Here is a 26,885-nt window from a genome sequence, read left to right as displayed (position 1 = left end):
TCATGCAGGGCATGGGGAAAGGGAGGTTCACACACACATAGATGCCCACAGTGGGTACCAGACAGAGAACACCCCTGAATATACACAGCTGTACATGGGGAACCCCAGGTCCCCACCCAACCCTCTCCCCTGTCCTGCTGTCCCCCAGCAGGGGAACTGTATTGCTTTGAGAGAGCCACCCTGGGGCTGCTCCGCCAGGCACCCTCCCCCCCCCCCCCCCCCCCGCCCCATTTTGGCACATCTGCAAGACACACGGCAGCGAGAGTAGGCACGCTCCCTCCCGGGCTTCTGTGGCTTGGAGTTGGGGAAGGGGGTAGGAGATACCATCCTCCGTCTTTCTCCTAGCCCTTCCCAAATCCCTGCCAGACCCACTCCAGCCAAACCCACCCACCCCTGAAACACACACGCTCACGCACACGCACACGCACACACAAAGCTGAGCTATCCAGGAATAGGAGTGAACAAGATTGTCCAGGATGGGAGCAGAGGCGGCGGGAAGGACTGGAAGCAGAGACCCCACCCTGGCGTGGGGCAGACTGGCACAACAGCTACTTTAGTGCAACTGGAGGGGCGCCCAGAGTGAGGTGCGGACAGGAGGCCCAGGGACAGGGCCTAACAGGAGTGAGCGAGGGCCAAGGGTGGATCCACTCGTCACCCGCCATCCTCTGCCCTCCCAAATGCAGTGACAGTGTCCCCTCACACCTACGTGGGCAACAGCAGCCTCGGAGTCAGTACCTTCAAGTAATTCAAAGAGCAGACCCTCCCCACCCCAACTCCCTCCCACCTCTGGGAATTTGGTCGCTTCTCTACAGGGGTTGGGTTGGGAGGAGGAGTCCCCAAGTCAGACCCTTCTTTCTCTACCCCCCTCTTCCCCGACCACTGGGCTTGGTCCTTGAAGACTCCTCACTCTGTCCTGCCCAAGCTGGGTAAAGGCCCAGGGGTTGGAGCCACACAGAAGGGGGAGGCTGCTTTGCCCCCCGCCCCTCCCCCAAAGGTGGGGTTCAGACTTGGCAGGAGGGATGGCCAAACTGGCTTGCCCCAGGAGCAGGGCTTCCGGGCTAGGGTCTGTAAGGCTATTTTCCTTTGCGGTGGGAGGGGGCAGGGAATGAGCACTGGGCTGGGAGAGGGTGAAAACCGGCTGAGTGGGAAGGAGGAAGGGGGCCTCCCCGCTGGAGCGTAGTCACTGGAGTCATTTCCACAAAGAAACGCTCACGTGCAGGAGATACACGGTGAGCGCACTCCCAGCCTGCCAGCCTGGCCCCATCCCACCTCTGGGACCCCTTCCAAGACCATAGAGAGGGTTTTGGGGGTACAGTTGTAGAACCATTCACTCAGGCCCCACCATCCCCACCCCCAGCCTCTTCTCCCCTCTGATCCAGGGAGGAGGAAGGTGCTTGGGTGGGCAGACAGCGGTGGAGACAGTATTGAGTTTTCCTTTGGTTACATATTGAAGGCAAAGGTGAGCTGGACTTACAGTCAAAACGGATAGGGGTGAGGAAGGAAGAGGGGCCGTGGCTGGGGTTAGAGAGGGAGGCGGCCCTCCTCAGCCCCTCACCCCAAGGAACACATGTCTACATGGGGTGGCAGTCCCCTCTGTCTCCTATCTCCCACCCCCCACAGCACCAAACAAAAGGAGAAGCCCCCTCCCCCAGGGGATACTCCCACCCCACCCTGGGCTGTACATTCAGTGGTTTTCAGCAGTCCTATGGCTCAGGGGCCACGGGGTGGGGGAGGTGGCCCACCAGTCTTAGAGTCTCAGCTGGACAGTGGCAGTGACCTGGGTCTGTCGGTCCATCCTGGGACCCACACTTTGTGCCATTTGTTTTTCTGAAGGATGGTACACAACCCTACAAAAGCCACCGCCCAATCAGAAACATCCCCCTAAAATGAGAAACTAAAAACTGGCTCTTCTCAAGTCGCCTCTGACTCACGCCTGCTTCCCTGTCTCCTATGTAGCCCTGCTCTGCCTCCTTTGCTGGGACCCAGGGCTGCTCCCAGGGTCCGTCCTTAAAATAGGCCTTTTCACAAAAGTGCTTATTACTTGAAGCAAGTGCTTTAGAGCTGCGGTGGGGAGGGGAGGGGAACAGAGGAGGGAAGGAGATGCCCCCCCCCACTCAACCCCCTTAAGATTGGGGGGCATTCCGCCTGTTTTACTTCCCCACACCCGTTTAAGTCAAAGAGGTTTAAAAAAATCTTAACATTAAAATAAATATGCAGTGGCCATGAGAATGGTCAAAATGCTTCAAAACACTAGGGCTGCGGAGCCCGGGGTGGGGTGCGGGATTTCCTTTGGCATAAGGAGAGGAGGCTGCTCGCCCTCCAGGCCTCCTCATAGCCACATGAGGAGGGACAGGGGGCTCCCTGTCACATTCCCAGCACTGCTGACAGTGTGCCCGGGATAGCAGGGAACAGCCAGCCACCGGAATCTCATCTAGCAAAGCAGAACAGCGGGGCTCCTGACAAACGCTCGCTCGTCAGATTCCTTCTGACATCGTCAAGCTCTGATAAAGGAGAACACGACTGATACCCCAAGTCACCCCGGGGAACCACGTCCCTGCCCCCATGCCCCCCACCACCTAATTCCCAGCACCAAGATGAAGGGAGGGTGAGATGGGAAGATTCTAGGAGAGAACTGAAGTTGGGGCAAGCGATGCAGAACCAGCAGGGGGGGGGGGGGCGGCAGCCCTTAAGAGAGGTCACATTGATTGTCGTATAGGGAAGGGGAGGCATGGAGGGTGTGGGCAAGAGGGGCATTGCAAGGCCCTTTGGCTTTGAAAACAAAAATAAAAACTAAGCTGCACAATCCTTCTCACCAATAACGGTCACGTGGAAGCCTTGAAATGGTTTAGGATCTGAGGGTAGGGCAGCAAGACACAGATGAACGGGGACCACAGAAAGGAAAGTCAAACACCCCAGGCTTCTGGGAACCAGCGTGAGGTATGGTGCAGGGTGTCTGTGGGGAGGAAGGGCTCCCTGGGACAGCCTCTCTCCCCTCAGCTCACCCTTGGCAAGGGTGGCAAGACATTCCAGGGGCACAACTGAAAACTGACAGAGAATGAGTCGAGCAAGCTGGGGTGGGAGGTGGAGAGACCCCTGGGAGAGACCCCTGTACTGTGTAAACGAAGCCCGTCCAGTTCTCAGTTCTCAGGGGCAATACTGACGGCAGCCAGACTGGGCAAGGGTGCGCTGCGGGCGGGGCAGGACCTCTGTTCAAGTTCTGTGTCTTGGCCCCTGGCTGAGGTATTGCGTGTGAGGAAGGGACACCGGGTTACGGGATTGGGTCCGACTGTGCAGAGGCTCACCAAGGAGACGGATGGACAGGGCATCTGAGGGACCAGGCCAGATGCAATGCTACATTTAAAGAGAACACTGCCCCTTCTCATTCCAGCCCAGTTTGGCTTCTCAGGGACATTCCAGGAATCTTATCAGTGCAGCGCCTACTCAACCCCATCTCTCCCCATGCTGGAAAGGCAGGGACTAAGCCTCAGTGTCCATCGGCTGCTCCCTTGACCAGTGCTCCACCCCCTCGCTGGAGGAAGGTCTGGTTCCCTAACAAGCGGTCCCTATACTGATCCTGCCCTTCCCACCATCTTTGGCTTCATATCAGGAGTGACTGGGGCAGTGGGTACTCTCAGACATGACAGAGGTGGAGACAGACAGGGGACATGGAGAAACTCTGGGGTTGGGGGATATGGGAGGAAGAACGTGGTCCCTACCTCCACTCACATGCAAACACATGCCTGACACACAGAGGACATACTAGGGCTGTGGTTTTGAAATGGGCAGGATATTAATTTGTTTCTTCCCCTAAAGAATAAAATGCTTACTTAAAAATTCATGACAAGCCTCAGAGTTCAGGGAGAAAAGAGCCGAGGACGGAGGCGCCACAGGCTGCCCTCCCGAGAAGAGTTAAAAGAAAGAAGCAAGGTTAAAGTGCGTGGTTGGGGGCCAGGCTGGAAGTGGGGGCAGGAGCAGGCTGTGGGGCGGGAGCAGGCTGTGGGGGCAGAAGCAGCCCTTGGTTTGCACATGAGGAGCCGGGGGAGAGCGCGGGATAAGGGCCAGGTTCAGTAGTTGCTGCTTCAAGTGTCTGCGTTTGAATTTCAGGGATGATGGGATATGGGGGGGAAGCTCTAGGCCCCAGTGCTGAATACCCCCCATCCTCTAGCTGCCCCTGAAGAGGGAGGGGGACACCCCCAGAGTGCTCACACAGTACCAGAAATTAAGGCTTCTCACTGCTGCAGGGATGGAGGGGCCAAGCGGGGAGGCAGTGCTGGGTATGGAAGAGGAAGGGGGTCTGCCTGGCAGCAGGGGTGAGGGGAGGAGGGACAGAGAGGAGAGTCAGAGGAAGAGTTGGGGGAGCTGGCAGCAAACAGGGGGAACTGAGAGATGGAGTCCAAGGGGGGAGCCAGGCATTTAGTAATCATTTTGGGACACTTGGCAGAAGGGGTTGCCCTGGGGGTACCAAGAGCCTGGGGTGCTCCCTGTGGGTCCCAGGCCTCTGCCAGGCCAGGATGGTGTGGCAAAGGGGTGAGCAGCAGCTCCCCAGTGCTCCCCTGCCCAGACCCAGTCGTGTTCTCCTTTAAAGTGCCCTAAATGTTTAGATTTTTCTTCTAAATAAATAGAATAAGGTATCAAGCCGCCGGCAGGGGAAGGGACGCTCGAGGGGCTACTCGGAGTAGCAGCCGTCTAACCCAATGGCACCATGCCGCTCCTGGCTGTAGGGACAGGACGGCCCGTGAGGCAGGGCGCCACAGCCACCCACCGTCTTGGCAGCCGCGATGCCGCAGTTCTTGAGCAGGCTGAAGCTGAAAGGGCTGACGGCGTCCTTGGGCGGGAAAGGCTTCATGGTGGAAAGGATCAGGGCCAGGCAGTCTGCCACATCTTTGTTGGGAGCGCAGGCCAGCGCTGGGGTGTGACCTGTGGGCCAGGGGAGACCTGAGGCTCAGGGTCCTGTAGCCTAGGGCCCGACTCCTCCCAGGTCCTCAGCTCTCTGGGCTGTGAGGGGCACCAAGGGGGCAAGCACCCACTGGAGTCAGAAACGCAGGTGGCAAGGGCCCAGGGGAGCCCACAGCGAATTGTGACTGCAGGGTAAAGGGCAGCGCATGGACGGCAGACTGGGGTGTGGGGGAGGCCTTCCTGATCCTGCCAGATCCACCTAGTTCCATCAGACTCCCCTGGGAGACTTAGACTACTGGTATTGGGTCTCTGCTCTCAAGAGGTCCCCTGGGAAGAAAATCTCATTTATAGCAAGGTTAACAAGTCACCTCCTGAAGAATGTCCCTGACCCCAAACCCAGGAGAGGCGGGGGGCTCTGGACCCCACCCCACCCACCTTCTTCATCCACAGCCAGCACTGTGGCCCCACGACTCAGCAGGGCCTGCACCACAGAAGCTAGGCCATTCCGGGCAGCGATGTGGAGTGGCCTTAGAAGAAAGAAAACAGAGACGGGACGCTAAGGAGGATGCCAGGCTGCCTTGCCACCTCAAGGTGGGTGCCAAGGGTACTGACAAATGCTGTGAGCTCCGGAGGGCCCCTGGAGTACAGGTGGCTTTCTTCACCCACCTCCTGCCTCCCCCAGCCAGGAGCCCCCCCCCACACACACACACTCACATCTGCAGTGCACTGTTGGTAGCATTGATAAGGCCAAGGTCTTGGGTTTCTGCCAGGATCATGAGGGCACATTTCTCATGGCCCTGAGGAAGAGGAACAGAAAGTGGACACTTGTGGCATAGAACACTAACAGGCAGCAGGGTGGAGCAGGGAAGGAACCCGTTTCTGCTGTAGTCCACCCTGCAACCAGGAGCCGCCACTTGACTGAGCCCACTCCAGGCAGTACCTTGCTACAAGCCAAGTGCAGGGCAGTGTTCTTGTTCTCGTCCAGCACAGTCAGGTCTGCCTTCCCTCGATACAGCAGAAATTCTACCAAGGAAACGGGACAGACTGTCGTCTTCCCCCAGGGCAGCAGCCACCCCCACTCCTCCTGTCTGCACGGCCTTTGTATCCCGGTCACGGAAGGTGGGTCCCTCAGACATCCTCCTGCATTCTGAGCCCCAGGCCCCCAGTACGCCCCGCAGGATGGGCTGGCCCATCCCATTAACAGCCAGGGGCTCCCTGTCATGGTAGCCACTACACACCCACAGCAGCAGTCTGCCCGTTCTCGGCTGCCATCATGAGCGCGGTGCGGCCAGTGTGGTCAGTGGCATTCACTTCAGCTTGATGCTGCAACAGCATCCGGAGCCCAGAGACATTGTCCGCGAAGGCAGCGGCGTGAAGGGGGGTCCTGGGGGTGGGGGCAGCAGAGGGGAGTGAAACAGGACAGGTCTCCTCTACGGGGCAGAGACCAAAGCCAGGACTTTGTCACTCACCGTCCTTTGGCGTCTCGGCTGTTCACAATCTTGGCACCCAGAGCTCCCAGCAGCATCTCTGTGGTGCTGTCCTGGTTATTAATTCTGGAGTGGGGGAGGAGAATTGTCAGAAGCAGCAAACTGGAGGGACTGCCGCCTTCAGGCCAGGATCTCACCCCGAGGGGCCCGTGCAGAAGGTACTTACACTGCACAGTGCAAAGGAGTGAAGGGGTTTCCCTCCAGGTATGAGAATGGGCTGTGTTCAAGTAACAACTCCAGACAATCTTCATGTCCTGGGGCACGAGGAAGAAAGTATGGTAAGGGCGAGAGAGCAAATCCTCCATCAACACACACACCCCGCGCCTGCCGAGGGCCCCACCAGTACCAGTGTAGGAGGCCCAGTGCATGGGCGAGTATCCGCTGTAGTCGACACCAGCATCTAGGGGGTCTGTGGAAAGAGCGGCCTGCAGCAGGGTCCGCAGCACTGTGGCGTGGCCACAGGCTGAGGCCAGGTGGATAGGTGTGCGGCCCTTAAAGTCTCGGCACAACACAAATGCATCGTGGTCCAGCAGGGCAGCCAGGCAGTCCTCACAGCCAGTCACTGCCTGCAGGGCACACAGAGGTGGAAGGGGTTAGTGGCTAGTTGCTGGGGGCTGGCCCAGGAGCAGAACTACTTATCCGTCCTTATCTCTACAGTAATTCTAGTGTCAGGGATGAGCAGCTACTTTCCTGACAGGCAGGATGGCCAGTCTATCCTGAGGCTCTCAGAAGAGGAGACCAAATAGAGAGTGAGGAGACTGAGGGTCAGAGAATCCTGTGGTTCTGAAAGCCACGCACACCTGTAGTCTCGGCTACTCAGGAAGTTGAGGCTGGAGGACCACTTGAACCCAAGAGTGGAGGACCGGCCTGGGTGATACAGCGAGAACCCTCACAATAAAAAGATCTGCTCAGCGTGGTGGTGCACACCTTTAATCCCAGCACTTGGAAACCAGAGGCAGGCAGATCTGAGGTCCAGGCCAGCCTGGGCTACACAGTGAGTTCAGAGCCTGCCAGGCCTCTCTAGTGAGTTCCTGTCTATTAAAAAATAAGACAGAAATGAACCCTGACAGGATGGCAGCAGCAGGTGTGGGTGGTGAGCAGTTTGGGTGGCTGAGTGTGATGAGAAATACTATGTCACCAGGAGGGAAGGAAAGGGCTCATCTCGGATCACACACAGCCCAGCAAGGCCCAGAAGCAGAATCCTATCCTACTCCCCGACACTCAGATGCCCTGCTGCTGGTGGGCCCTTTGCTCCCGCCCCAAGGCCTGCCTGTGAGCAGCTTTGTTCCCAGCAGCTCACTCACCCCACGGTGGAGGGCGGTGCGGCCCCGGAGGTCAGCAGCATCGGCCGTGGATCCTTTCTCTAGCAGCAGATGTACACAGTCCACATGACCATTCATAATGGCCAGCATCAGCGGGGTCCTGCAGAGCAAGCAGGAGAAAGATGAGCATCATCACTTCTGTTTGGACCACGAGGTGGAGAAAGGGCGAGGGTCTGGCCCACACTCACTGTCCATAGGCGTCCATGACGTCTGTGATGTCAGCTCGTTCCCCACTGTCAATCAGCAAGTGCAGGGAATCAGTGTGGCCAGAAGCAGCTGAAAGAAAAGGGGGCCTCTGTCAGGATAGTGTCAGGAGGGAAGAAGAGGGTAAATCTGGGCTCAAGGACTGGAGTTCTGTGAAGGCCCAGGGCAAGGAGAAAGCTTCAGGTAGGAAGGTATGAATCAAGACTTGAAGTCTCCATCCTCCTTGGCCCTAGCCCACCCCTGGCCCAACTGTTCAAGGGGGTCTAGCAGGAGCTAGAAGGGGGCCACTAACCAGCAGCATGTAGGGGTGTCCACTTGCGTTTACGCTCCTTGATGAGGGCAGAGGCACCGTGGGCTGTAAGCACCTCCACACACTCAGTAGAGCCCCGCTCAGTGGCCAGGAAGAGCGCGGTCCGGCCCTTGTGGTCCCTGACATCCAGATTCACCAGCGTCTCAGCCAGCGTCTTCAGGGCTTCACAGTGACCATTGTAGGCCTGCGGGTGACCGACAGACACAGCTGAGGACATCCCCCTTCCTACTCTGCTGCTGGGACTCTCGAGGAAGCTCCAAGTACCACAAGCTCTGTGGGCCCTTTCTAGACAACCTGCCTGCCCCATCCCAATGAGAATGCAGACTCAGGGCTGGCAGGGTGGCTCAGTGGACATCCTGTACAAGCCTGAGGCCCTGCGCTCCATCCCTGAAGCCCAAATACAGTGCAAGAACCAGCTCCACGCAGTTGTCCTAGATCTTCACGTACACCATGGTACACATGCATCCACACACACACACACACCATCAGCACACAGACACGCAATCATACTAAATAAAAATGTCAAGTTATTCGTTTAAAAGGAAGCAGATATAAGGACAGGGTCAGGGCTGGCACGCTGTGAATGGTCAGGTCAGAAGACAAAAGGAAAAGATGTGGGACTCACAGCTAAGTGCAAAGGGCTGACTGGGACAGTGCTCTCCACGTCCTCCAGGCAGTTAAAGGACATTTCTAAGAGCTGCAATGAACAGGAAAGCACATGCTGAGGTTCTAGGACTTCCAAGATGTGGCCCTGCCACACTCACAGAAATCCTCTCATCTCCCAATTCAACTGTCACAAACCTGAAGCCAGACTACAGCCCTGTCCCCGCCCCCTCCCCCCAGGCCAGGGGCCCATACATACCAGTTCCAGGTTCTGTCTGTTGCCGTAGGCGGCTGCATAGTGCACGGCTGTGTAGCCCTGCCTGTCCCGCAGGGAGGGGTCTGCACCATTATCCAATAAGAACTCCAGACAGCTGGGGAGCCAGGGACAGACTGTGAGGCAGGGGTAGGCCCAGACCAGCAAGGGTGCCGCTCTGGGAGGGGCAGGGGACAGGGGCGAGGGAGCCCTGGGGACACCTGTTCTATGTAGACTCTAAATCCTGCCATCCATGCTTCAACCCCAGCTCAGGCTACGCCTGGGCCTCCAGCTCCAACACCGTCCTTTATCTCTGGATCCTCTTCCAGAAAACATGGGCATGCTTGACTCACGGTCGTCTGGTAGGTGAGCATCTTATTCCTGCCTCCAAGCACACTGAGCCCTGCCTAGCAGTCCTGCTCCTCCCCAGATGGCTGAAGAAGTCCACCCTACTGCGAACTCAGACCGAGCCGCTCTGCTCTCGGGCCTTCCTCACCCTCCCCTTTTGTGTTCTTTGCAGTTGTAATAGAAATGACATCTAGCACTTACTATGTATCAAATACTGTGTGGTAAGCAGCTCACCTACATCCATTTAACTATCATAATTACTCTCAGAGTTAGATATATTTGTATCCCTACTACTAGAGTTGAGAAAATTTAAGCAGAGGGGATAAGGGACCTTTCAAAATCACATAGCTGAGTCTCTTCAATGTGTATTTTTCAGGTTTTTTTTTTTTTGGTTTTTCGAGACAGGGTTTCTCTGTAGCTTTGGTGCCTTCCCTGGAACTCGCTCTGTAGACCAGGATGGCCTCGAACTCAGAGATCCGCCTGCCTCTGCCTCCCGAGTGCTGGGATTACAGGCGTGTGCTACCACCACCCAGCTATTTTTGGGTTTGTTTTGTTTTGTTTCCTGAGGTCTCTCTCTGTGTAGCCCTGGTACTCAATATGTAGACCAGGTGGGTCTCAAACTCAAGAGCTCCATCTGCCTCTGCCTCCCAAATACTAGAATCAAAGGTGTGTGCCAAAATGACCAGCTCTTTTTTTTTTTTTTTTTTGAGCTGAGGACTGAACCCAGGGCCTTGTGCTTGCTAGGTGAGCACTCTACCACTGAGCTAAATCCCCAACCCAATGACCAGCTGTTTTTAAAATAAATTTCTGAAGTCTAAGATTTACAGAAAAGTCATGAGGATAAGAGCTCCACATATCTGACACTCTGTCTCCCATTACCAACCTTTTACATTAGTGAGTATGGTGGTTCTTTTTTTTTTTTTAAGATTTATTTATTTATCATGTATACAGTGTTCTGCCTGCAGGCCAGAAGGGGGCACCAGATCTCATTACCGATGATCGTGAGCCACCAAGTGAGTGCTGGGACTTGAACTCAGGACCTCTGGAAGAACAGCCAGTGTTCTTAACCTCTGAGCCATGTCTCCAGCCCCCTCAGTGTTGTTTTTTAAACTGTGTGTGTGTGTCACAGAAGTCAGAGGACAACTTTGTTAGCAGTCAGTCTCTCTTCCCACCACATGGGTCCCAGGGATCAAACTCAAGCCAGCAGGCTCACGAGCAAGCATCCTGTGTGGCCTTCCTGGAGGAAATGTGTCGCTGCGGGTGGGTTTTGAGGTTTCAAATGCTTAAGCCAGGCCCAGTGTCTCTCTCCCTGCCTGTCCCTACCCACTGAGCTACCTGGAAAGCCTGTTGATGGGTTTTTAAAAGGAAAACATTCACCTTTGAGTACTGCTCCTGGTAAGTGTCTTTAACTTTATTTTTAGGTGGGATTTTTTTGCTTTTTGTGATAAAATCTCACAAAGTATGAGTTACACTGGAACTCACAACAATCCTCCTGCTTCAGATCCCCACGTGCTAGAGACTACAGGTGTGAGTCAACATAACTAGCTGCCTTTTTCCTCTTTCTTTTTTTTGAAAAGGGTTTCATGTAGCTCAGGCTGGCCTAAAACTCTATGGAGCAAGGTTGTCCTTGAACCTCCTCACTTCCCAAGGGCTTGGAATTATAGACCTGTGCCACCAGCAACCGTACCCAGCTGTTGTTTCAGATTTTTTTGCTTTTGAGACAGGGACTCACTATGTAGTCTGCACTGTCCTGGTACTCACACATAATCCTCCTGCTTCTGCCTTCTAAGTTTTGGAATTAAATCACCAGGCCTGGCTGTTTCAGATTTTTTTTTTTAAGATTTATTTATTTATTATGTACACAGTGTTCTGCCTACATGTATCCCTGCATGCCAGAAGAGGGCGCCAGATCTCATCACAGATGGTTGTGAGCCACCATGTGGGTGCTGGGAATTGAACTCAGGACCTCTGGAAGAGCAGCCAGTGCTCTTAATTGCTGAGCCATCTCTCCAGCCCTGTTTCAGATTTTTAAATTAAGTTTATGGAAATGAAATTTCTCCCATTCATTTAAGGCTTTCAATTAGGGACAATTTTGCCCTCCAGGCAAAAATTCCTGAAGACATTTTTGGTTGTCGGGTTGTTTTGATGTTAGGCACTTTTTTTTTGTTTTTGTTTTTGTTTTTTGCTAGAGTTGAGGACTGAACCCAGGGCCTTGCACTTGCTAGGCAAGCGCTCTACCACTGAGCTAAATCCCCAACTCCTAGGCACTGTTATAATGTCGTACTCTAGCAGTGAAATCCACCCTACCTCCCAAAGCCCTGGAGTAAATTCATCTATTTTGTTTTGTTTTTGAGAGAGAAGGTCTGACTGTATAGTCCTGGCTGACCTGTAACTCACTACACAGACCAGACTGGCCTCAAACTCTGCCTCCTGAGTGCTAGGAAGAAACGTGTACACCACTGCGCCCGACTTAATTCATCTTTTATCCTTTAGTACCAGCTAGGAGGTGGTTCAGTGGCAATTGCCTGTCCGGAATGAACAAAGATCATTCCAGGATCAATCCCTATCACCTCAATACCTAGAACAACACCTTAACGTTCAGTTAAGCAGTCTCCTACATGTAGGTAGTTTTCCCAGCTTTTTAAGAAGCCCCTGCTCCTTGAGGAGAGGAGCTAGATCTCATATCTGACTTTCCCTACACGCAGTGTGCGCTACACGCTGGCAAGGCAGTGGTGGCCACAGCAGCTGAGATTCAAAGTGGGTGGGAGGATAAAAGGGCCAGGGTGGCACCGTGGGGAAGGCACATCCGGCATCCTCCAATACTCACAAGAAGGCCTCCTTCCTGTGAGACTCCTTCAGTAGCTCATCCTCTTCAGCATCATGGCTGGAAGCAGTGTGGGGTTCCGCTCTGGCGTAACACAGGGAAAAAGGTTAGGAGAGATGGGGAGGCGAAAGGGGTTGAGGAGAACCCAGGAAGGAGCCTTACCTCCGGTAGGTGTCAGAGGCAGCAGCGTAGTGCAGAGGAGAACAGCCTTTGCAGTCTGCCTCATTGACGCCCGCCCCGGCGGTCACCAGCGTCACTGCGCACTGGTAGCTACCGTTGGCAGCTGCATAGTGCAGTGGGGTCCTGGAGAGCATGTGACAACGGAGACTGAAAGACTCGGGGATCGATATAAACCCCGCCAGATGTGCAGTAAAAGGGTACACGGTAACACTCTCCTCGCTTAAGCTCGCCTCCTCTTTCCTCCATTCTCTCTCTAACCAGACCCTAGCTCTGTGGACCCCGCACATCAACTTGCCTTCCAAATTTGTCTCTTCTCCTCAGGTCAGCCCCACTGCTCAACAGCAAATTTAGACATTCAACATTCCTAAAAGGAAGACCAGGTCCAAGAGTGAGAGGCTTGAAGCATGGCCACCAGCCCAGGGAGAGGCCGAGAGGGGGGACCCAAGGGTCTCTATTGTGACTACTTTCCCTGTTGAAGGGAAAGAGAGCCAGGCAGACAGTGGGGACCCACACCCTGCCCAGCTCCCGAGGCCTGGAGAAAGAGGACGCACCCTCCAGAAGCAGCAGCATGGAGACAGGTGCGGCCAAGGCTGTCGGGTGTGTTGATGTCAAACCCAGCGGAAAGCACATGCTCATTGCTGAGTGAAGACACGATGCTATACAGCTGGCCTGCAGGAGCACACCAGCCACAGATCGCATCCAGGAGCCCTGAGCCACCATCCTGCCCATCACCCAGCCCGTCAGCACATACCTGAGGAAAGAAGCTTCCGGCAACAGTCAGAGAACCCAAAGAGAACAGCTAAGTGCAGGGGGAACATGTCGTGGATACCGCGCCTGCAAAGAGGTTGAGGGACTCAGCCCTGGAGCCAAGCAAGGACCAGTTACAGAGTTCCTTTCTGTGGCCCTACGAGTCGGGGTAAGCGTTCCCAAACTTCCCTGTGACAAGCACCTTCGGATATCTGCATTTGATGTGGACAGTACGTACAGACCTGATGTGGCCCGGAAGTGGTTCCAGGGTCCGGACTCACCGGGCGGTATCCGCGCCATTGGTCATGAGAGTGCTGATGAGCAGCTCGTGTCCGTAGCGAGCGGCTACATGCAGTGGTGTGTTCCCAAACTTGTCAGCACAATCAATCTCGCTACCTGAGACAAGGAGACACACAACCCAGGCATGCCTCAGGCTTCGGTCTACTCACCCCAGTCAAGGATCACTCAGGCGCTACTTATTATAGGTTGGACTGAACTAAGCACTCTCCAGGCATTGCTTTTTTTTTTAAGCCTTAGACTTAAAAAAAGTACAGTCCCAAATATCTGGGTGGCAGATGGGGTGGGAGGAAGAGGAGGGTTTCTAGGGGTGAGTCCCCTGGAAGAAGAGAGCACAAAGCCTGAGTCCATACCATTCTGAATGAGGATCTGGGAACGTGTGAATCGGCCATGGATGGCAGCCATGTGCAGAGGGCTTTTTCCTTCTTTACTCTGTGGGAACATAGTGGTTTTTATTAAATGTAAAGCAGAGAGACTGCCCTGTTCTCTCTTTCAAGAACACATCAACCAGGATAGAGATGTTACATGGTGACCCAATCACATTCTCAAGTCCCTGGTAAGACCTAATACCCCAGAAGACCAGTGGGTGATTCTCCCAGATTCCCCCAAGAGAAGTACGTGGCTGTGGTTGGAGCCCCAGGGGTACTCGCTGCTCCCACCCTCTCAGGTACCTGGTAGTTGACGTCGGCCCCATTATTGACCAGCAGCTCCAAGCAGAGCGCGCCATTGGTGGAGACTGCTGCCACGTGCAGTGGTGTGAACCCCTTGTCGTTCGGCTGGTTGACGTTGGCTCCTGCATTTACCAGCTCAATAGCCACAGCATCCTGGCCCAGGTAGCAAGCGATGTGCAAAGCTGTGTTTCCAAAAGCGTTGGGCTCATCAATCTGGATTTCCAGGGGTGAGGGTATGGATTATCAGATCAAACAAAGGTGGAAGCAGCCAATCAGCTTGAGTCCTAGAAATCCTACTATGTTAGCCCCTGATCCAAAGAAGAATACCACTATTATATAAGCCTTATTCAGACCCTTTCCTACATCCGTCTAGCCTTCAGGAACCACACCAGCAGCCCCAGCATTCCCCACCTCTGTGACAGAGCCCAACCTCCCACTCCCTGTCCTGAGCCCCAGACACGGCGTCGACTGCTCTGACCTCAGCCCCCATCCGCAGCAAGTACTTCACCACTTCAATCTGGCCGCTGGCTGCAGCCGCATGCAGCAGCCCGTAGCCCTTCCGGTCTCTGCAGCTGAGGGTTGCTCCACGGGCCACCAACAGCTTCAGGACCTCCAGATGCCCTAAGAGGAGAAGGAGCGGGGAAAGCAGGCCTAGGGTGAACCCAAGGCCCCACGCCTTCTCCTCCCTCCAAATAGCACAATGCCCTATCCCAGCCCTGGGAGTCCCAACAGTCAAATTCTTTCTTTTCCTACCGCGTCTCTCACCTAGAAACGCTGCCCAGTGCAGCGGCTGCCGCTCCTTTTTATCACAGACATTCAGGCTGGCTCCCTTGTTGAGGAGCAGGTTCACCGTCTATAGGAGAACACAGAGGACATAAAGACTGGTTCATGTCCTCAACCTACCCAAGGGCAGAGGCCGCTGATCTCCTCAAGAGGAGGAGGCAGCCTGGTATCTTTTCGATTCATGTTTGCAGTGCTGGGGGCAGCGGCTAGTGCCTCTGTTCTTGAGCAGAACAATCTGGAGGAACAGCAGGATCAATGGGATCAGGCACCAAAAGACACCAGCAGATAAAGGAAATGAAGGATCTCTTCAGGTGCTCTGCTGGCTCTCAGACTCTTAGGTGTCTCTGGGAATGTGCTGAACAACACAGACTTCCTCTTCATAAAAAAGATACAGTTATAAACACATTTCTGCCAGGCAGTGGTGGTGCACACCTTTAATCCCAGCACTTGGAAGGCAGAGGCAGGAGGATCTCTAAATTAGAGGCCAGCCTGGGCTACAGAGTGAGTTCCAGGATAGCCAGGGCTACACAGAGGAACACTGTCTCAAAAACCCAAACCAAACTAAACCAAAAAAAAAAAAAAAAAAAAAAAAAAAAATCTCAGGGCTGGAGAGGTGGCTCAGAGGTTAAGAACACCGGCTGCTATTCCAGAGGTCCTGAGTTCAATTCCCAGCACCCACATGGTGGCTCACAACCATCTGTAATGAGATCTGGTGCCCTCTTCTGTATGCGTAATAAATAAATCTAAAAAAAAAAAAAAAAAAAAAAGTGGGGTGTAGACAGTTGAGCACTCCAACCCTCGCCTATCGTCGACACTAGAAAGCAAAAGTATTTCAGTCTATGCATTGAGAATGCAGCTCAGTGACACAGCCCTTACTAAGCATGTAACAGTGGTTCAATAAAAACTCAGTGTAAGCTGGGCACTCAGAAGGCCAAGGCAGGCAGACGTAGGTGAGTTCAAGTTCAAGCCTGGTCTCATCTACACAGCAAGCTCCAGGCCAGCCAAGCATACGTCGTTGTGAGACCCTGTCTCAAAAACAGACAAAACATACCAGGCACACCTGTAATCCCAGCACTTGGGAGGCAGAGCCAGGCGGATGGATCTCTGTGAGTTCGAGGCCAGCCTGATCTAGAGAATGAGTTCTAGGACAGGTGCAAAGCTACACAGAGAAACCCAAAAAACAAACAAAAAAACAAAAAAAACCAGACAGAACAAACTCCACAAAACCCTCAATCTAACAATCATTCCTTGGGTGCTGAGCCCACATGGTTAACTGTCTGAGCTACTCCTGCCCCAGGAAGCCTGGCAGCACCCAAAGCTCAGTGGGAAGGAAAGAAGGGGAGACTGTGCCTAGACTGGCCCGGCCCTCACCTCAAGATGCCCACTGTGCACTGCGTGGTGCAGGGCGCTGCGTCCGCTCCTGTCTGCCACATTGAGGCTGCTCAACAGGGGTGCCAGGGCCTCGGCGCACTTGGTGGCCCGGTTGGCAGCAGCCACGTGCAGCGGTGTCTGCCACAGCTTGTCCCGGGCATTCACATCAGCTGAGTGTGCCAGCAGCAACCCCAGCACCTTCTGTGGAGGAGCGAGGGACCAGACAAGAGGACAGGAAGTCAAAGGAGAGAGGAAGCGGGAGGGGTTGGCTGGTGTGCCTTCCCAGTACAGTCTCTTCAAACCTCATCTCACGAGAGCTTAAACAGCTTTGCTTTGCTGAGGGAAACAGCTCTCTTCCTCAAGACAGCCGGCATCTATCACGCTCCAACCCAGCTCTTGAAAACTCTTCACTCCCATGTACATCCACCCTAGGTAAACCCATATAGCCCAAGCCTCCAGGAAAAATAAATGCTCCTATTACATTAAACGGTCAAAACACCTCCCCTTATCCCTTCCTTCCATAGGTACCAAAATCGTACCTATTATCCCAATAAACAAACATAATGGGCCCTCTTCCAAATCCAGGCTGAAATGCCCCTCTTAAACACTACACACATCATTCTGCTTGGCCTCAAGCCCCACCCCCCCAAGGAAGTGATGAAGGATCCAAGAAAAGGTCTTTCCCCTCTTTTCAAGGTTGAGGGCAACACAGCACAGGACTCCACAAGTGAGTCTGGCCCCTTAGACAGTTGCTGGAGGGGCAAGGATACAACAAATCACTATTCCCCACCCCATCACAACGAGAGAAATCTCAGTGCCCAGAGGGGGACCAGAATTAAGGTGGCCCCAGAGGGGGACCAGACTTAAGGTGGCCCCCCAGGGAGGCATGACTCACTCAGGCCTGGCAGCAGGGCCCCCGCAGTCTGCCAGCCCAGTGCTAAGCTCTCCCTGACGTCAGCTGGCAGCACTCAGCCCCCCTTACCAGCCAGTTCTAGGGGCAGGAGGGAGGGGCCAAAGTCTGGTTTCCTCCCTATGTGGGGCAGAATGGTCCACAGGGCACAGAGCTGAGTTTCTCTAACCTTTCAAGCCCACCCATCCTTTTTGGAAAGGTGAAGGGGGGGGGGGGTGTCCATACCTCGTTTCGGGAGGCAGCGGCACGATGAAGAGGGGTCAGCCACAGTGTGTCCTTAGCATTAACATTAGCACCTGTGTGGATACAATTCCCTATGTTGTTGGGATTTGAGGGGGAAGGGGGGAGGGAAACCAGTAATCGCAGTGGGGAACCTGAATGGACAGAAAGCCATTCCCGGACCTAGCACCCGCGATCAATCCGTGGGTATGAAGAGACTTCTCCCCTCCCTAGGTGCCACACCTTCAGCTCCCCACGTTCACCTGACATCAGTAGCAACTGGAGGATGGGGACATCGCCTACGTAGGCAGCAGCATGCAATGGGGTTCGCCTCTCTTGGTCCTGGAAAGGCAGAAAGAGGCGCAGCTGCAGAGAGAAATTCTCCTGGACGCTGCTGGCTCAAGTATGAGGACTCCAAGCCCTTCCCTAACAATCCCTTCCTCTAGGTTCTGCAGGGACTTAAATCCCAGTGCGGGGATTCAAAAGCCAGCATCCTGGGAGGGTGGAGTCAGGGCCACCGACTGAGAAACCTACTCCTTCTTCCAGGAGGGGTGGGGGCGCTGCAGACCCCGATGGTTGAGAAGAGAACATCGTTTTCTGGGTGTCCCCAGAACCCGCTGGCCGGTGCTCCATGCCTGACCAGCCTTAAATGCGGAGCAGGCTCTCATCTCTGAGTAGAAAGAGCTGCAGTTTCATCAGAGCAGAGGAGAAACGGAGCCGCCCCGCCGGTGGGGAGGGGTCCCGAACACCGGAGCCCCGATTCCGGCTCGCCATCCTCCCTGCTCCCAACTCACCAGCACATTGATGTTCTCCTTCTGCGAGAGGAGGGAACGCACTTCCTCCACATCTCGGCTAAAGATGGCCTGGACCAGGGGCGGCTGCAGGGAGAACCAGCTTTCAGAGAGCGGGCCCGAGCCAGAGCGGAACCGGGAGGTGGGGGAGCACACGGCTGGAGGGGGGCGTCGCTGGAGGGGCTCCGCTACAGGGGTCCTGGCTGCAGCGGATTCCTGCGGTGCCTCCCGCGGCCGCCAGGCCCCCAAGGACACCCGCTCCGCCGAGGGGAGCGCGGCGTGGGGCGCGGCGGGAGCCGCGGGCACCTCGGGCTCGGGGCCCAGCCTAGGCCGCACATCCCCGGGCTCGCGTGGCGGCGGCGCCGGGCCCTGGAAGGAGGACGTGGGGAAGGGCAGGAGGGCTGACCTGGTCCGTGATGCTGAGGATCCCCATGGCCCGGCCCAGGCTCCGTCCGCATCGAGCTCGCGGCAGCGGCGGCGGCGGCGGCGGCGGCAGCGGCGGCGGCGGCGGCTCCACCGGGGACACGGGGCGGCCCAGGCGGCGGCTGCGGCGGCGGCTGCGGGGAGAGGGCGGCCCCGCCTACCGGGGGGCGGGCGAGCGGGAGCCCGCAGCGCTCCCTGGCGGTGAGCCTGGGCCGGGCCTCGGGGCGCTCTGGGCACGGGCTGCCAGGCCTCGGCTCCCTCCGCCCCGCGCCGGGGCCAGCCGGGGCGGCCCGGGCTTCTCCGCTCCACCCGCCGGCTGCGCGGCGCTCTCCGCTGCAGCCCGGCGGCCCGAGGGGTCCTCCCGCGGGGCCCTGGCACGAACTCGGGTCCACCCAGCCCACCATGCTCGCGTGCAGCGGACGGCTCCCGACCGCGCTCACACCCTCCAGCCCTCCACCGACAGGGCAAACTCGGAGCGTGGCGACCCGAGGCTCCTGTGTGGCCCCAGAACGCGTGTCCACTGGGTAGGAAGGAAAGCAAGATTGCTAAGCTGCAGAGCAACCCCAAGGAGGGCTCCTGCTTCAGGAAGCCTCCTCCACGAACAGGACGCTTGGCCGCTGGAGAGGGCCTCTCTAGCTCACAGAAGGGACACCCACTCCAGGATTACCCCACTGCCAGGTTAGGGCAGTAACTTTCTCCAGGAAAGGGGCGGTAGAGGGGGGCTCTGCCCTCACCCGCTGGAGAGGTTTGGGGGAAGCGGGGAGGAGAGGGCTGCTAATCAGGGACTGCTGGTCGGAAGGAAATGCAGGGGGAAAAGAAAAGTGAATTGATACAATTTATAAAAGATACTTCAGAGCCAGGCATGAATCCTGCCTAAAATTCCTGCGCTCTGGACGTTGAAGCAACATTGTGTGTTCAAGAACAGTCCCGGCTAAATAATGAGACCGGGTCTATCCCAGTTTCCTCGCTGTTCCTATAAGGACACGGACCAAAAACGACTAAGGGGAGGAAAGGGTTTATTTCATCTTACACTTCCAGGGCACAATCCTTCTTCCAGGAAAGTCAGGACAGAAACTCAAACGCGGAGCTCGAAAGTAGAGCCCGGGGAGGAATGCGGCTTGCAGGCTCAGGTTCCTCTGGATTTCTAATCCAGGCCAGGACCACCTGCCTAGGCATGGTACCACCCACAGTGGGCTGGGCCCTCTACGTCAGTCATCAGTTAGCAAAGGAGAAAGTGCAGGGGCTAGTTAAGAGCACTGGCTGCTCTTCCAAAGCGCTCAGGTTCGAGTCCCAATACCCACATAACAGCTCACAGCGGTTGATAACTCCAATTCCAGATAAACTGGTAGGCTTCTGGCCTCTCTGGTCACCAGGTATGCACTAGGTGCAGACCTAGATATACAGGTAAAACATCTAGACATGTAAGGTAATAAAAGTTTTTAAGTTGAAAAGAAGAAAAAAGAAATGTCCCTGACATGCTCGCAGGTGAATCTGATCTAGGCAATTTTCTTTATTTTTCTTTCTCTCCTTCCTCCTTTCTTTCTTTCTTCTCCTCCCTTTAAAAAAAAAATATTCATTTATTTATTTATCATGTATACAGCATGTATCCCTGCAGGCCAGAAGAGGGCGCCAGATCTCATTACAGATGGTTGTGAGCCACCATGTGGGTGCTGGGAATTGAACTCAGGACCTCTGGAAGAGCAGTCAGTGCTCTTAACCTCTGAGCCATCACTCCAGGCCCCCCACTCTTTTTTTTTTTTTTTTTTTTGGTTTTTCAAGACAGGGTTTCTCTGTGTAGCTTTGAAACCTGTGCTGGATCTCGTTCTGTAGACCAGGCTGGCCTGGAACTCACAGAGACCCACCTGGCTCTGCTTCCCGAGTGCTGGGATTAAAGCTCTTTCTTTCTTGAGACAAGTCTTCACCATGTAATGTAGCCCTGGCTGTCATGGAAGTCACTGTATGGCCTCTAAGATCCCCAGAGATCCTCCTGTCTCTACCTCTTGAGTGCTGATATTAAAGGCATGTACCACCTCTGCCCAGCTATAACAATTATCTGAGCAGCAGGTAAAGGTGCTATTGCCAAGCCTAAGAACCTGAGTTCAACCCCTGGGCTCCACGCAATAGGAGAGAACCACATCCTGAAAGTTGTCCTCTGACCTTCACATGTATGCTTTGACACATAAGCACCCCCCAATTCCTCCAGTCCCAGGGGATCCAACATTTTCTGGTCTCCTTGGGCTCCTATAAACATATGACGCACATAAACTCACAATGGCTCAAACACATATACATAAATAAACCTTTAAGAGTGTTTGTCTAGTATGCACAATGCTCTGCCTTAGGCAATTCTTCAGTTGAGGTCCTCTCTTCCCAGACCACTCTGGGGTGTGTCTAGTTAACAATAAAAACTAAACAATGCTGGGGGATGAGTTCCAGGCCAACCTGGTCTACAAATGAGTTCCAGTTTAGCCAGAGCTGTTACACAGACAAACCCTGTCTTGAAAAACCAAAACAAACAAACAAACAAACAAACAAAAAACACAACAAAAAAGTACTTGCTGTCTTTACAGAGAACCCAAGATTGGTTCCTGGCACCCACATGGCTGCAGACAGTTGACTATAACTCCAGTTTTTGGAGATTCAATGCCTTCTGGCCTCTTCAGGCATAACACATACTTGGTGCATTTACATACACTCATACACATGAAATAAATATAAATACTTTTAAAATTATTACTATTTTTTGTTTTGTTTTGTTTTTTGAGACGGTTTTTCTGTGTAATCCTAGCTATCCTGGAACTCATTTCATAGACCAGGCTGGCCTTGAACTCAAATCCACCTGCCTCTGCCTCCCAAGTAAATAAAAGAGGCGAGGGTTAGCCAGGCAGTGGTGGCACATTCCTTTAATTCTAGCACTTGGGAGGCAGAGGCAAGCAGACCTCTGGGAGTTCAAGGCTAGCCTGGTCTACAAAGTGAGTTCCAGGACAGCCAGAGCTGTTACACAGAGAAACTCTGTCTCAAAAAAAAAAAAAAAGGCTAGGGTTGTAACCGTTGGTCAGCTTTGACCCTAGCATGCATGAGGCCTCAGGCTCAATCCTCAATGCCACACAGGACTGGTTGTGGGAGTGTACACCTGTAATCCCAACCACTCAGGAGGCTGAGGTAGGCATATCACACAGTTGTCCTATCTGAGCTGTAGACTGAGTACAGTGTCAGCCTGGGCAACTTAGTGAAGTCCTAGGTTAGCTTGGTCTACAAAGTGAATTCCTGGGCAGCCAGTGGTTACACAGAGAAGCCCTGTCTTTGGGGGGCAGGAATCAAGAGAGAGCTGAAAAGCCAGTTTATCAAGTAAGAGCACTCACTGTTCTTGCAGAAGACCAGAGTTAGTCCCCAGGACCCACATGGATGGCTCACAACTGCCTGTAATTCCAAGGAATCTGATGCCCTCTTCTGGGCCACCTCAGGCACTGGTACCCAAGAGCCTCCCCATCCCCCACCCAACACACACACACACACACACACACACACACACACACACACACACACACGTATTCACAAATAAAAATAAAATGGATCTTAAGAGAAGGAAAAGAGGATTGAGATTATAACCAAATGTTAAAATGGTGTGGACAAGATGTCTCAGTGGATAGGGGCACTTGTCATCAAGTTTTATGACCTGAGTTGAACCCCTGCAACCCACACAGTGGAAGGGGAGAACCCACCTCTGCAAGCTGCTTCACTACACACAGGCAGGCCATGGCACACACATATGCATTCAAATGCTATGTGTGCACATAATAAGTAAGTAAATAAATAAATGTAGGGGGCTGGAGAGATGGCTCAGAGGTTAAGAGCACTGACTGCTCTTCCTAAGGTCCTGAGTTCGATTCCCAGCAACCACATAGTGGCTCACAACCATCTGTAATGAGATCTGGCGCCCTCTTCTGGCCTGTAGTCATACATGCTGCATATATAATGAATAAATAAATAAATTAATTAATTAAAATAAATAAATAAATAAATGTAAAAATGGTTGGTTGGTTTTGTTTGGGTTTTTGGTTTTTTGAGACAGGGTTTCTCTGTGTAACTTTGAGCCTTTCCTGGATCTCACTCGGTAGACCAGGCTGGCCTCAAACTCACAGAGATCCGCCTGGCTCTGCCTCCCAAGTGCTGGGATTAAAGGCGTGCGCCGCCGCCACCACCACCGCCCGACTTGTTTTGTTTTTAATGACAGAGTGCTTGCCTAGTATATGTGAAATCTTGGGTTTGATCCACAGTACTACAAGTTGAAAAAAAATGTACCACACACCCAACACATAAGTATCGGTTTTTGCTATTACTCTCTGTTGGTTAGTTGATTTTCTAAGCCTAGGAAATCAGCATCTGGGACAGGCACTTTATATCCGAGGAGGAGGAGGAGGAGGAGGAGGAGGAGGGAGAAATTGAACCTAGCTGAGAGTCACATGGATGCTAGTGCCTTAGCTTGGCCACTGGGTGTTAGCTTGGCCACTGGATGTTAGCTTGGCCACTGGGTGTTAGCTTGGCCACTGGGTGTTAGCTTGGCCACTGGGTGTTAGCTTGGCCACTGGGTGTTAGCTTGGCCACTGGGTGTTAGCTTGGCCACTGGGTGTTTAGCTTGGCCACTGGGTGTTAGCTTGGCCACTGGGTGTTAGCTTGGCCACTGGGTGTTAGCTTGGCCACTGGGTGTTAGCTTGGCCACTGGGTGTTAGCTTGGCCACTGGGTGTTAGCTTGGCCACTGGGTGTTAGCTTGGCCACTGGGTGTTAGCTTGGCCACTGGGTGTTAGCTTGGCCACTGGGTGTTAGCTTGGCCACTGGGTGTTAGCTTGGCCACTGGGTGTTAGCTTGGCCACTGGGTGTTAGCTTGGCCACTGGGTGTTAGCTTGGCCACTGGGTGTTAGCTTGGCCACTGGGTGTTAGCTTGGCCACTGGGTGTTAGCTTGGCCACTGGGTGTTAGCTTGGCCACTGGTGTTAGCTTGCCACTGGGTGTAGCTTGGCCACTGGGTGTTAGCTTGGCCACTGGGTGTTTTGCTTGGCCACTGGGTGTTAGCTTGGCCACTGGGTGTTAGCTTGGCCACTGGGTGTTAGCTTGGCCACTGGGTGTTAGCTTGGCCACTGGGTGTTAGCTTGGCCACTGGGTGTTAGCTTGGCCACTGGGTGTTAGCTTGGCCACTGGGTGTTAGCTTGGCCACTGGGTGTTAGCTTGGCCACTGGGTGTTAGCTTGGCCACTGGGTGTTAGCTTGGCCACTGGGTGTTAGCTTGGCCACTGGGTGTTTGCTTGGCCACTGGATGTTAGCTTGGCCACTGGGTGTTAGCTTGGCCACTGGGTGTTAGCTTGGCCACTGGGTGTTAGCTTGGCCACTGGGTGTTAGCTTGGCCACTGGGTGTTAGCTTGGCCACTGGGTGTTAGCTTGGCCACTGGGTGTTTGCTTGGCCACTGGGTGTTAGCTTGGCCACTGGGTGTTTGCTTGGCCACTGGGTGTTAGCTTGGCCACTGGGTGTGATGGGCCTTCCAGGAAGGGCTAAGCTAGAATAGGACCCAAAGAGGAGAAGAGGGATACACACCCTCCAGTGCCCAAAATAGCTCTCAGTAACCTGAGGAATTGGAGGCAGGGGTTGAGCTGGAGTCACGTGCTGAGGCCTGGCTCAGGAGTGGAGGTAAAGGAGAGAGAGAGCCCGACTCAATCTCTGGGCAGCTAGAAAGTGTGTGTGTGTGGTGGGGGGCAGGCAGGCTAGAGGTTAGAGCAAGAAAGAGGATTTCCCAGTAAAGAAGTAAAGGAAATGATTTAGGAACATTGCCACATCAGGAGTTCAGAGTGAAGCTAAGGTAAGAGGTTAGAACTGACATTTCTACACACACAGTGGAACTTGCTGGGGATGGTGACACACACCTGTGATCCCAGGCCTTGGGAGGTCGAGGTAGGAGAGTCAGGAGTTCAAAGTCAGCCTTGGGGACATGAACAGTTCAGGCCAGCTTGGATGACTAAGACCTAGTCTCAGAAAAGCAGAAATTGTTGGAGGTGGAGGTTTAGCATTTAGGAGCACTGGCTGCTTTTCCAGAGGACCTGGGTTTAATTCTCAGTATCCACACAGAGGCTCAAAACCATCTGAGGATCTAAAGTCCCCTTCTGGCCTCTGAGAGCACCAAGCACACACATGTGCGTGTGCACAGACATACATTTGGCCAAAACACCTATACACATAAAAAGTTAAAAATAATAAGCTGGGTAACTCCAGATTCTCTCTCCCTCCCCCATCCCTTCCTCTTTTTTCCTTTTGCTTTCTCTAAGACAATGTCTTACTCCGTAGGCCAGGATGGCTTCAAACTCACTATGTAGCCTTGTCTGGCCTCCAGTTCATCCTGAGTTCTGAGACCCCAGCTGTGCAGAACCAAGACTAACTTGTCTTGTCTTTCTTTAGACAGGTTTTCATTCTTCTGATGTAACAATAGACCCCCGGACCTTAGCACAACCAACTCCATGATGGAACAGTGGGTAATGTAACAGGCCCCCAGACCTTAGTACAGCTGACTCCATGATTGAGATACCATCCAGGTCATAAAATCCAGTAGGCAGACAGTTTACCTGCCAAAAAAATGGAAACAAAGAGCTAATCCATCAACCTCCATAGTGCTGAGAAAGTCCCTACATGTGCTAACCTTGTTTGACTTCTGTAGTTCTGCTTCTGGCTAATGGTTCTTGTTAACTGAAGCATGTCAACCAGGATGTGATTTTTGTGCTTAAAAAGCTCATCCTGAGAAAGGCTCGGAGCTACGCTGGGATCCTGAACATCTTGTGTAGTTGCCGGCTGGCTGATGAAGACTTTCCTGAGCGGTCTTCTCTGGGGGCTACCCCACAACACTAAGAAGATTCAGAATATATACCGCACTATACTCACTGGCCAGTAGGTAGAAACTTGGAGTTTTAGAAGTGTGGTGGGTATATCTTTAGCCCCAGCACTTGGGAGGCAGAGGCAGACAGATCTCTGGGGGTTCCAGGCCAGCCTGGCCTACACAGGAAGTTCCAGGGCAGCCAGGAATATGCAGTGAGAACTTGTCTGAAAACAAACAATGAAGAAGTTATAGCCAGCCATGGTGTTGTAAGTCTCTCACCTCAGCATTAGGAAGGATATGAGGAGTTCAAGGCTAGCCTTGATTACCTTATGAGTTTGAGGAAAGCCTGAGCTACGTGAGACCCTATCTCAAAACCAAACAAGACAGAAGTTTTATGTGTTTATGTTTTTAAGAAACTTGTAAGGTATGGCAAGTGTCTCTTTTTGAAATGTTTACAACCTTGGAAAGTATAACAAACACAGGAAACAATGAGAAAATATAGGAAATCAGTATTCTGGGTAGCACTGCCCTGGTTCAGTCAGGAGAGTCTTCCTGGAGGAAGCAGGTGAAGCAAGTTATTGGTGCAGAATGGCAGGGACACAGAGGAGGTAAAGAGAATGAACTGGCAAGGATTAAACGGAAGTAATTAGCTGTTTAATTAGTTGAGGAACAGCAAGCAAATTGGTTTTGTAGGGCTACTGGACCTTAGGGATTCTGGAGCAGTTAGCTCGGTTAAGGCAAAGTGCTAATGAGGTCACAGTTCAGTCATGTATCCCAGTTAATTTCTCTCTTTTCCTCCTGACTCCTCACTGCAAGCCGCTGCCTCATACGTCAGAGGAGGTGGGTCCAGACCAGAGAGGGAAGCTGGAAGAGTGAACTGCCCTTTAAGGTCAGATGCCATCTGGACACCACATTTGAGCTGGAAGGAGATTCAGTAGCTGTCGTATAACAGGTCCCTCCCCGAAGGGCTTGGAGGGAAAGGTGTCAGAAGAGAAGAAATGAAATCGGTCTGTATCTGGGGGTCTCATGCCCCCCAGGAAGTGGAAGAGAAGGAACGAAAGGAAAAGAGACAAATCATTCATTCGGTCATTAAAAAAAGAACTTTTTATTTTAGTGTGTGTGTGTGTGTGTGTGTGTGTGTGTGTGTGTGTGTGTAAGGTTCTTTCCATGGGGGTTCCTGGGGATTGAACTCAGAGCAGGATTTGCAGCAAGCACCTTTACCCACTGAGCCATCTGGCCAGCCTCACCTTGGCTCTGAGGTGGAATCCAGGGCCTCCTTGTGTGAAAGCAATGGACTTACCTTTGATGGCCTGGCTTCTCCCTCCCCACATTCCACGGCCAGGCAAAGCTCAGCTGAATGTGGAGAGCTTTTTACAATTCTTGTCCTTCCCCT

The 26,885-nt window shown here is 53.5% G+C and overlaps 1 protein-coding gene across 1 annotated transcript; it reads right to left on the bottom strand.

The window, feature by feature from the left end:
• Window positions 1–203: 203 nt before the first annotated feature.
• Window positions 204–18,760, bottom strand: Ankrd52 (ankyrin repeat domain 52). The gene is made up of 28 exons (XM_036169888.1): window positions 18,623–18,760; window positions 18,220–18,303; window positions 17,689–17,767; window positions 17,432–17,502; window positions 16,297–16,497; window positions 14,908–14,995; window positions 14,621–14,763; window positions 14,143–14,355; window positions 13,825–13,903; window positions 13,456–13,570; window positions 13,179–13,261; window positions 12,979–13,096; window positions 12,723–12,791; window positions 12,410–12,550; window positions 12,251–12,331; window positions 9,082–9,193; window positions 8,845–8,916; window positions 8,202–8,403; window positions 7,894–7,981; window positions 7,688–7,805; window positions 6,730–6,949; window positions 6,550–6,637; window positions 6,366–6,449; window positions 6,135–6,280; window positions 5,837–5,919; window positions 5,611–5,693; window positions 5,332–5,423; window positions 204–4,917 (listed from the first exon to the last, which is right to left on the bottom strand). The coding sequence occupies exons 1-28, from the start codon at window positions 18,647–18,649 to the stop codon at window positions 4,667–4,669; spliced, it is 3,231 nt and encodes a 1,076-aa protein (XP_036025781.1). The 5' UTR covers window positions 18,650–18,760; the 3' UTR covers window positions 204–4,666.
• Window positions 18,761–26,885: the final 8,125 nt, after the last annotated feature.

The sequence above is a fragment of the Onychomys torridus genome, chromosome 20 (assembly GCF_903995425.1).
Source record: "Onychomys torridus chromosome 20, mOncTor1.1, whole genome shotgun sequence".
Taxonomy (NCBI): domain Eukaryota; kingdom Metazoa; phylum Chordata; class Mammalia; order Rodentia; family Cricetidae; genus Onychomys; species Onychomys torridus.
The sequence above is the reverse complement of the archived record's forward strand: the minus strand, read 5'-3'. Positions and strand labels throughout refer to the sequence as shown.

Coding starts and splice junctions, on each gene's coding strand:
- Ankrd52 (XM_036169888.1), bottom strand. CDS start 18,649: ATGGGGATCCTCAGCATCACGGACCAG. Junction 14,996..16,296: donor TGCACAGTGGGCATCTTGAG/GTGAGGGCCGGG, acceptor GTTCTCCTATAG/ACGGTGAACCTGCTCCTCAA. Junction 13,097..13,178: donor CCGGAAGCTTCTTTCCTCAG/GTATGTGCTGAC, acceptor GTGCTCCTGCAG/GCCAGCTGTATAGCATCGTG.